The sequence below is a fragment of the Gracilinanus agilis genome, chromosome 4 (assembly GCF_016433145.1).
Source record: "Gracilinanus agilis isolate LMUSP501 chromosome 4, AgileGrace, whole genome shotgun sequence".
NCBI classification, from domain to species: Eukaryota; Metazoa; Chordata; class Mammalia; order Didelphimorphia; family Didelphidae; genus Gracilinanus; species Gracilinanus agilis.
This window is the reverse complement of record NC_058133.1, coordinates 200,953,468-200,964,374: the sequence shown is the minus strand read 5'-3', so window position 1 is coordinate 200,964,374 and position 10,907 is coordinate 200,953,468. Positions and strand designations below refer to the sequence as shown.

At 45.1% G+C, this 10,907-nt stretch overlaps 1 protein-coding gene across 1 annotated transcript; it reads right to left on the bottom strand.

Moving 5' to 3' along the window:
- Positions 1-351: 351 nt before the first annotated feature.
- On the bottom strand, positions 352-2,700 carry HEXIM1 (HEXIM P-TEFb complex subunit 1). Its single transcript, XM_044676896.1, has one exon. It carries the CDS (start codon positions 1,839-1,841, stop codon positions 771-773), a length of 1,071 nt encoding a protein of 356 aa, XP_044532831.1. The 5' UTR covers positions 1,842-2,700; the 3' UTR covers positions 352-770.
- Between the last annotated feature and the right edge of the window lie 8,207 nt (positions 2,701-10,907).

Genomic DNA, 10,907 nt, shown 5'->3' with positions numbered 1-10,907 from the left:
AATTATAAACGTGCAAAACCTTGCTGCCACCTCCTGCTGCCCCAAACACCTTGCAGTTTCCAGTAGCACAGGAAAAAAAAAATACCAAGGCACTAGAAAGCAAGCACAGAATTAACGTTGTGTGGTGTTTTACCTGTGTATATGTTGAACAATTTACAATCTACCAAAAAGGGAAAAATATATAAGTTGGAGAACCTCCTATTAAGGCTGGATGATAGTTTTGTTTTTTTTGCATCACTTACCAAATGTACCTTTTTTAAACACCCAAAGATTAAAACTTACAAAATAAATCCAAAAAATATTCTCTTCTGGAGAATATATTTTTGATATCTAGAAATCACACTGAAACTGTTACATTTATAAATATTAAATTTATTGTAACTATAGAATGGATTTAATGGTTTTCAGATTTGGCCACCTTACAACTCCCTGTTTAAAGGGTTTTCCTTTTTTTTTTTTTTTTTTTCTTTTTTTTGGTTAAACAGAAAAATGCATTATAATCTGAGTCAAATTTACTTACATCCAAAAAATACACATTCATCTCTTCTAAAAAGGAGAACAAGAAAAGCAACCCTTCAGATTCACATAATTAAAGAACAGGAAAAAAAAACCACTACATTATAGCTAAAATTTTAAAACAATACAAAGCCATGGGGTTTTTCTTTTTTGATTATGTCATAAAAAGGTTCACTGTCATATACACATGTATATAATGTTACATTCCATCACCGTAAAAAGTCCCTTTTTTTCCCCTCCCCCAAAAAGTTTGCCTAGTCTCCAAACTTGGAAAGAGGCGCTCTCTCCTGCTGTCTGTGCAGTTCATTCTCTTTCAACAACTGGAGATTCTCAGCTTTTAGCCTGTCCAGCTCCAACTCTAATTCTCTTACCCGGGAGTCCTCCCCAAACTTCTTGCTCTCCAACCGAAGCCGGTTGTTCTCGTCCTCCATCCTGGAGAGACACTTTTCCAGCTCCATATATTCTTTGATTAATTCCTGCTTGCTCATGTTCTGGAGGCTCTCCGCATGGTACCGTTCATAAGTCTCGGAGAAGTCCCTTTGAAGAAATTCACTTCCGTCCCCTCCCATCCCATCACTGCCCCCATCCTCCTCCCCGGCCTCCTCCAAGAAGTCCTCATCACTCGTATCGTCCGACTTGGCCGCCGCCCGCTTGGAGTAGAGGCCGGTTTTGAGGTCTGGCTCCTCCTGGTCGTGGTCATCCATTAGAAACTGGGTCGTATTATAGGGGGCGACCGGCTGACCTTTGGCAAACATCTCGGCTCGAACCCGGGACGCCCTCTGGCTCTGCTTTTCGTCGAACTTCTTTTTCTCCTCCCAGGTCAGCTTGTAGTAAGGCTTCCAGTGCCGCTTCTTCTTGGAAGGCCGTCTCCTGTGCTTCTTCTTCCCCAGCTGTCTTTGCTGTTGCTGCTGCCGCCAGGCCTCCTCCTCCTCCCCGACAGGAACTGCAAACTTGTCGCCCCCATAACCTTGGCACGACTGCGGGGGCTGGGTTCCGGGCCTTTGCCCCTCACCCAAAGGAGGTGGTGCAGCAGCAGCAGCAGCAGCAGCCCCGACAGCTGTCAGATTGTCGTGGTTCTGGACCTTCTCGCCCCCCTCTGGGCAGCCGGGGTCTAGGCACGCCAGAGTCGGCCTGGGAGGGGGAGCTAGGGTTGGGTTCCCCCCTCCCTCTTCTTTTCCAAGGATCTCATCAAGTTCAGGAGAAGCTCTCGATTGCCACCTACAGTCCTCCCCGGGGGGCTCGGTATAACGCTCGGCTCTACCCATAGCACCTGTACAGTTGGAAGAAGTTTGAGAAGTCTGTTGCTGCTGCTGACACTCGGCCATGACTGGATGGAGTCTTCTTCTGGGAGAGTTGGAAGTAATTTTTTACAGCCACAAAGTCCTTTCTTTTCTCTTTTAAAAGAAAAAAGTCTTTTTAAATGTCCCGCGGGTCTTCTCTTGAACGCCAGCAATACAGATGGACGGACGGATGTCTTCTATTGTCAAGCCTTCCGCCTATAAACTCCACCTCAAACTTGGGAGGGGAGCTTCGGGGTCAGGAAAGGGTTAAACACCCCCCAGGACGCCGGGCGGGCTAGCTGGTGGGGCTCAAGGTCTGCAGCACCAGAAGCGGTAGGTATGCGGGTGTGTTGGGGGAGGGCTCGCCTCAGGCCCCCCCCCTCAAGTCCTCCCCCCAACAGAGTTGGGGGCAAAGCCAGCGAGAGCAGCAGAAGCAGCACGGTGAAAAAGTCCAAAGGGTTAAAAAACCCAGCCCCGAAAGGGTTAATGCCACCAGATGACGCCGCCTTCGAGGGCCTGGGTCCGCAAAGGGTTAAATCCCCTGCCGCAGAGCCCACAAGGGGTTAAAGTCCCAGGACCACTTCCGACCACTTCCTCCCACTTCCACGGGTGTCGCTCCGGCCCCTGCTTCCCCGCTCCCTGGCCCCGGCCGGAGCCTCAGCTGAGGACGGACCAACTCATCTCCCCCTTGGCTCGGCGCTCTGCTCTAAGCTCTCCTCCTCCTCCGCCTCCTCCTCCTTCTTCCCCCCTCCCCCTTCCGACAGCGCTGCTTCCGCCTCCTCCTTTACTTTTCCCCCTCCCAACCTGCCTCCTTCACCTGCCAACTTCCAACTGCTGCCTCCCAGCTCTCTGTGCTTCCTTATATAAAGGAGCCAGCCCGCCCCGCCCCCGCGCAAGCGCACGGTAGACTCTCCCGCGGCACGCCGGGACTCGTAGTCCGCTGTCTCTTGGGACTAGCGTCCCCATGCGTTGGCCGGATCAGCCAATCATCAGGCACGCGAGGGGTGCCTCCCAGCCCCGCCTCCTCGGCCGCCAGTTCGGTGCGACCGAAACGTGTACTACCATTGGATACAGTGAGCTAGATGAGCGGAGCGAGGCTAGCCAATCTCAGAGAGATTTGGGCGGGTTCTGGACGATACCATATTGTTTAAAGCGTAAGAGAAGAGTCGCCATCCCCAGATGAGGCTAATGGTGTAATTTTTCAAGGAGGATATGTTTTAAAGGCTATTGTCAAGTTATTTTTCTCAGTGAGATAAATCCGAGGCTCATCAATGTTTCTTGTACCAAAGGTAAAATGGTTCATTCCAAAAAATAGTCCCCGATTATAATCGGTTTTTGAACCCTATATACAAAGGTATTGACCCAGGAGGATTGAAGATAGAATCATAATCCGTCTGTGAATCTGAATTGGATCCCGAAGGACAGCTAATATTAGGCTTTATCAAAAAAAGTGAGCCTAGGAAGGCCATCTGCGGAGGGATATCTAAAACTTGCACCTTTTGAAACTAGAGAGGGCGAAAGGAGACGTAAACAAATCAAGAAAGTAACAACGAGTGCCGGCTTAAAGGCACAGTACGGCTGTCGCAGCCCGGCCTCGGCCTAGACTGGGTTGGCGGACGACGTTTCCTGGTTGCGGGTTCGAGTCTCACGTCTTCAGGGACTCTTCCAGAGGCCGATGGAAGAATGGGAAAGGGAGCTGGCTGTCAAGCCGAGGGCCTTGGTTCGAGGCCTGTGGGCCTAGGAGAGGGAATGTAGTTCGCTTCCGGTTCTAGCGCCATCTCTGGCACTCTGCCTTCCAGAAGACTCTTTTGCACCACCCCTTTTCTCCCGGGGGTGAGGGGGAGCCTTCGATCGGAGTTGGGGGTGGGGGAGGGAATCCACAATTGGTGATTGAGCCCCTTTCTGCTCCATCCCCCCCCCCCCATTCTAGGCCAGAATCCATTCATCTAAAGCTTTGAGATTTAATACGCTTTGAGATCCTCCTAATCGGCCTTCTGTTTCCTTTACTCCTCTGGCTCCACTCCACTGCCCTCGGGCTGTTCCTAAAACTAATTTGATCATGCCACTACCACCCCCACCTCCCCATAAGCTGCCGTGGCTCTGTAATGGTGCTCCTGGGATCAAATCTATTAAAATACAGATCTCTTTTTTCAGTAGAGATTATTTAATTCTTTACCTGGCATACATTAGGTGCTTAATAAATGCAAGCCAGATACAATTGATAGACTGATACCTCTGTATCACACCCTCAGATGCCTTTTAAGGTCTTCATGCTGTTTGTTCTACAAAACATTCTCCTCCTGTCCAGCTGTTCCACAGGCCTTCCACCACTGCCTGCAAAACTCACCCAAGTGCTGATCACAATGCTGGGTACATAATAGGAGTTTAATAAATATTGACCCATGTGTGCTACTTCTAAGACTTAGCTTCCTTCTAAGCTCAAGTATGCTCTCTTATTTGAGATGTTTCCTGATCCTTACACGTAATGAGCCTTCCCTCTCTCCACTTTCCATTATTTTATACCTTATGGTTAAATTGGTTCTGACTCTTCATGACCCCTTTTTGGGTTTTCTTGGCAAAAATACTGGAGTGGTTTGCCATTTCCTTCCCCAGCTCATGTTACAGATGAGGAAACTGAGGCAAGTAGGGTTAAACAACTTGTTCAGGACCACATTTGAACTCAGATCTTCCTGACCCTAGGCCCAGCACTCTAATCACTTTGCTTCCTAGCTGCCCTTTCATTTATTTATGTTATCTCTGACTGTATATGTTATACCACTACCACCACTGCATCCCACACTGTAAGCTTCTAGAGGGCAGGAATTGTTTCAGTTTTGTCTTTTATTGATTAACAATGCGCTTGACACCAAATAGTAAATGATAAATGCTTGCTGATTGATTGATTGATTCCCTATAGATTTTCCTATGTCTAGGTTGAGGGCCAGATCCTTCCATTTACTGAAGGAAACCACCAAACATGAAGGCATTTTCTTTCTTTAGAGTCTACCAGTGATTCCCAAAGTGGGCGCCACCACCCCCTGGTGGGTGCTGCAGCCATCCAGGGAGAGTGGTAATGGCCACAGGTGCATTTATCTTTCCTATTAATTGCTATTAAAATTAAAAAAGAATTAATTTCCAGGGGGCTAAGTAATATTTTTTTCTGGAAAGGGGGCGGTAGGCCAAAAAAGTTTGGGAACCACTGCTTTAGACCATCCAAGAGGGAAGGATATAGCCCTGAATTACTAGACTCAGTTCTAGGAAAGGGGTTATTAGATTTCAAAACATCTCATCTCTGAGGAAATACCTAGGGGTCTTGTGGCTATGAATCTAGAGGCCTAGTTTCTGATATGGAACCTGCCAACTAATTGCCTTTCCCCTCTCTGAGTCTGTTTCATTCTTTGTAAAATGAGAGCTCTGAATTCTGGAAAGCAATTTGGAACTATGCTCAAAAAACTTAGCAGCCTATGACTAGAATCTCTTTTGACCTACTATTATAAAGCCTAAAGAAGGAGGTTTTGTCATCCAGTCATTTCAGAAATGTCCCACTCTTTGTGACCCCATTTGAAGTTTTCTTGGCAGAGATATTGGGTGAGGTTTGCCATTTCCTTCTCCAGCTCATTTGACAGATGTGGAAACTGAGACAAATGGGGTTAAGTAACTTGCCTAGGATCACACAGCTAGTAAGTATCTGAGGTTGCATTTGAAATCAGATCTTCCTGATTCCAGGCTTGGTACTCAATCCACTGCACCACCCAGCTGCCCTAAGGAAAGAGGAAAAGGGCCCAAATGCAGAAAAATATTTATAGCAGCTCTTTTTTTTTTTTTTTTTTTTTTTTTTTTGTGGTAACAAAGAATTGGAAACTGAAGGGATGATGGGAATTGTCGATTGGAGAATGGCTGAACAAGTTCTAGTATATGAAGGTAATGGAATATGTTTGTGCTGTAAGAAATGATAAAGGGGATGATGGTTTCAGGGAAAATCTGAGAGATTTGTATAAACTGATGAAAAGGGAAGGGAACAGTCATTTAGCCAAAGACAGTGATATTGTAAAATCATACTACTTTGAAAGACTTGGGAACTCTGATGAGGGTAATGACTAACCAGGATTTTCAGAGGACTGACTAATGATGAAACATGCCACCCACATGTTGGAGTCTGAGTGCAGATCAAAGCATGCCATCTTCCACTTTGTTTCCTTTGTGAGATTCTTTTATGAGATTATTATTTTTATTGTGAGATTTTTATTTATGTGTGATACCTGCCTTCTATCCTGACAGGAGCAATATGGAAATATGTAATACATGAAAGTAGTAGTATAACCTCTGTCAGACTATTACCATCTCAGGGAGGGCTGGGAAGGGGAGAGAGAGAAGAAGAAAATCTGAATTCTAAAATGTCAGAGAACAATTATCAAAATTTGTTCCTACATGTAACTGGGGGGAAAAATAAAGAAAAGAAAAAGACAAAATGAAACATGCCACCCATGTCCTGATGGAGAAATGAAGAGCTCAGAATGCAGAATTGAGATTTTTTTTTTTGTCATATCCAATATGGAAATTTATTTTGCTTGACTATATATATATTTGTAACAGAGATTTTCTTTTTTTTTCTTTCTCATTAAAGGGGAATAAAACAAAGGCAGATTTTGCTGATAGAAAAAAAATTTTAATTAAAAAAAAAAGGAATAGCCAAGTCCCTGGCATAGAGTAAGCCCTTAAAATGCTTAGTGGGGAGTTATTTCATTGAAACCTCATTGTAACTCTGAGCTAGGTTCTACAGGTATTGTCATTCCCATTTTACAGAAACAGATGATTATGGATATTCACTGACTTTGGCACTGACAAAGTTCCTGCCCAAATCCTTGCCCTGTGAAAGTTCTGAGCTTCTCTTTAGGGTACCCCATGTGGGACACAACCTCTTCAAAGGCTGAGACCCCAGGGACATCGCCCTACATCTAGGAGGCCTACATTCCCCTTCAAGGAATTGGTAATCTAATGTTCAAAAGAAAAAGTTGACTTTAGTTCCATTTTATGACACCCTCAGTGAATCCATCCTTGTGAAATTGTTTTAAGGAGTAATGTAAATACTGTAATGGATTAGGGGTGAGGGGGGGTGGGTCCTGACAGAATAAGGGTGAGAGACCTTCCCTTGATTCTTTTTTTTTTTTTTAAACATTTACCTTTTGTCTTAGCATCAGTTCTAAGACAGAAGAGCAGCAAGATCTAGATGAAGAAGGTTAAGTGACTTGCTAAGGGTCACCCAACTAGGAAGTGTCTGGGGTCAAATTCAAACCCAGATCCTCCTGATTCCAGGCCTGGTGTTCTATCCACTGTGCTCCTGAACTGCTCCAGTTCCCTGATTAGGAGATAGATTCCTGGGGAGGCTCTGAGTTAAATTATGACAATGAATAAATGTTAATGGAGTATCTCCTATGTGCTAGGAACTGTGTTAGGAGCTTTACCCATATTCTCATTTGATCCTGGGAGATAGGTGATGTTATTATCCCTATTTTACAGATGGGGAAAGAGGGAAAGTGATTTTCCCAGGTTTACACAGCTCATAAGTGTCTGAGGGTGAACTGGAACTAATTTTCCTGACTCCATGCCCAGCTGGTGGAGTAAATGATTATCATTATTATTATATCCACTGCACCACCTTTTGTTGTCCAACTCTTTATCTCCCCATTGGGGGTTTTCTTAGCAGACACAGGAGTGCTTTGCCATTTCCTTTTCCAGATGAGCAAACAGGGTTAAGTGACTTGCCCAGGGTCCAACAACTAGAAAGTATCTGAGGCTGAATTTGAACTCAGGTCTTCCCCATGCCAGGCCTAGCACCACATCCATCATACCATCTTGCTTCCTCTAAATAAGTAAATAAATTCCTCTCTCTGTGCATACTTTTATCAGTCCACCATGCTTCCCCATTTTTCCTTCTCTTCGAGTCCTTCAGTATCCAACTCCTTGGTTTCAGTCTCTTCATTCCCAGCGATCTCCAAGGGTGGAATATTAACAAGGGGCCCCCCTCACCCCTGCCTGGCCTCCCCTCCGGCCTACCCGAAGAAGCCCAGAGTCTTCTCCCCTGAAATGCCACTTTGTGCCGAGGCCTCCAGTGGAGTGATGCTCTGTCTGTGCACACATCCCTAATGGCCCAAGAGAGAGCTTCCCAAGGCCTTGTGGCAATGAGACCCTGGCCAGCCTCAGCCCCATTATGTGACGGGGTGGCAGATCTGAGTGGAGGAACCTCAGAGGCTGGCAAGCCCAACCCCTACCTAGTACAGAAGAAAAAAGGGAGGCTCTGAGGAGAGAAAGCCGGTGTCTGATGCCACCAGGTGTATTTCCAGGCCAAGGATTAAAAACAAATTTTTTTTTACAGATGAGGACACAGAGAGGTTGTGACTTACCCAGGGTCACACAGCCTAGGGGTTTTGGTTTTTATGAGGCTTCATAAAGAGGCTTCTCCTATCCCCCCCATTTTCCAAGGCAGCTGGGTATCCCAGTGGATGGTGCTCTGGGCCTAGGGACAAGACGACCTGAGTTCAAATGTTACTTTAGGAGCTTATTGGCTGTGTAACCCTGGGCAAGTCACTTAAGCCTCCATCTATCTCAGTTTCCTCACCTGTAAAATGGGGATAATAACACCTACCTCCCTGGTGGTTGTGAAGATTAAAGGTGCTATTTGTTGCAAAGCACTTCATCCAAGGCTTGGCACATAACAAGTGCTCTATCAGTATTCCCTATTCATAGCTTTGAACCAGGTTTTCAGACTTCCAAGGTGGCTGCTCTTTACTTGTCTTCATCGCCTGCTCTCTAAGTCTGGAGCTCCCCATAGAAAGCTGGGCATTCAAAAAGGCTCTTTCAGAAATGACGCCTGTGGTGGATGAGAACATATGATTTATCTCTTGCTTATCTGGGGATGAGACTTGGGGTTTGGGTTTTATAATTTATTTGTAATTTATTCTATTACAAAGATGAATAATACGGAAATAGGATTTGTGTGATACTACACATAACGAGGTGGAATTGCTTGTCAGCTCCAGGAGGGGGTTGGCAAGAGGGGACAGAGACAACAAGAATCATGTAACTTCGGAAAACTTAGGTGGAAACTTATTGGAATGAAATAATGATTAAAAAAAATGTTAATAAAAAAAGAAATTATGTCTGTGTATGACATAATGAATGGAAATGACATTAAAGAAAAGACATTCCCATTGGATTCGCCACAGGCCTGGGAAGGCCTTCCATAGGGTTTATAGCTGAAGCTTCTTGTGGTCTCCTGTGAAAAGCAGGCAAAGTCAAGGTGGGGGTGGGGTGGGGGAGAGCCCCCAGCCTGTACACTTACTATATCTGACAAGTCACTCAACCCCATTTGCCTCCATTTCCTTATGTGTCAGAGGAGCCAGAGAAGGAAATGGCAAACGCTTCCAGTATCTTTGCCATGGCACCGAATTCTGGGTCTATGGTGTGCCACAAGATTCCCATCAACCTGGGAGCTTGCCCAGCCCCCTCCAAAAGAGCACTGGCTTTGGCTATGAGGCCAGGCCTGCTGGGGATCCCCAGCCTGGGTCCCTCGTTCTCTGGGTGCTCCTGGCAGGCTACTTCACCTTTTTTAGGCCTTCCACAGCATCTTAAGGATTAGTACAATAGATCACACAATGGAGCTCTTTCTCCAGTCCTTCTTCCACCCTTCCAGCCACCAAAAATGCCATTCATAGGGATCACGTGGAAGTGACTCTGGCCCTGGAAGGTCTTTGCTGTCTGGTCCCTTACCTTTGTCTTCCAGAATCTCAACATTTCCCCTGTCCCAGCCCACTTGAGGCTCCTTACGCAGGAAGATGTGTCATCTCCATTCTCCATTTTCCGTACTTTGCTAACGCAGGAGATGAAAAGGGCATTTCCTTGAGGTTCTGCAACCATCTCTTTTCTCTTTATGTACAGAGCATTTAGCAAGGGACAGATGATAAATAAATGCTTCTTAATTTAAACTTCTCAAACCTGGCTCCAACAGATCTTCCCAGGCTTATGACTTAATATATGCTACCATATTACAATTATATATAATAATAACATAGACTATGTATGATACAGTAATATCGTTATTATTGATTGATATAGTATTATATTACTATATTGTGCATTAACATTAACTATGTTCTACTCTATTAATATAAGAATACACTTTTATATTGCTCCCTTTCAGTTATTCTGTAATCAAGCTAACTAGGACTTTCCTGCTGTTCCTCACCCATGACATTCTGTCTCTCTCTCCAATCTCTGTGCCTGTGCAGGGGCTCAAGATATCTCAGCCTTAGAATCCCAAATTTTCTTCCTGTCCTTGATCACATTCACTGCTTATCTCGGATTTATTTGGTATATATTTATATGTTCAGATTCCCACAAGAAGCTGTAAACTCCTGGAGGGCAAAGACTTTCATTTTTGTCTTTATATTCTCTCTGCCTAGCACAATGCCTAAAAAATTGTAGTCAATAAATACTCATTGATTTGCTTCATTTGAGCAGTAAAATGAAGGGTTTGGACAGACTGGAGATTCTTACCCATTTCCCTGTCATGAACTCCTTTGGCAGGTTGATGAAGCCTATGGATGCATTCTTAGAATAATGTTCTTAAATGCATAAAATAATTGCCTAGGATAGGATCACTAAAGAGACCAATTTTACATTGAAATAATTACCAAAATGTTTTTTAGAAAAGCAAGTTCAGGGACCTTAGGTTGAAAACTCCTGCCCTAAGCAGACCTTTCCTCTGAAAATAAACTCTTGTTAGTTACCAAGGAGACCAGGGCAGCTAGGTGTTCTAGTGGACTGGACACAGGACCAGGAGTCAGGAAGACCTGAGTTCAAATGGGGCCTCAGATACTTCCTAGCTTGTGACCCAGGACAAGGTCACTTCACCTCAACTGAGTCCAAGATAGAAGGTCAGGGTTTAAATAAATAATAAACCCAGGGAGATAAATCTGGAAGGTTCCTTCCAGTCTCAGATCTGTGATTCTGTGAACAAAGGCCCTAGTGGTCATTTCCTGCATCAGTCGGGGAGCTCCCTGAAGATGGGGGTTTCTCCCCACCAAACTGGGAGCTCCCTTAGGGACTTCACCC

Coding starts and splice junctions, on each gene's coding strand:
- HEXIM1 (XM_044676896.1), bottom strand. CDS start 1,841: ATGGCCGAGTGTCAGCAGCAGCAACAGACTTCTCAAACTTCTTCCAAC.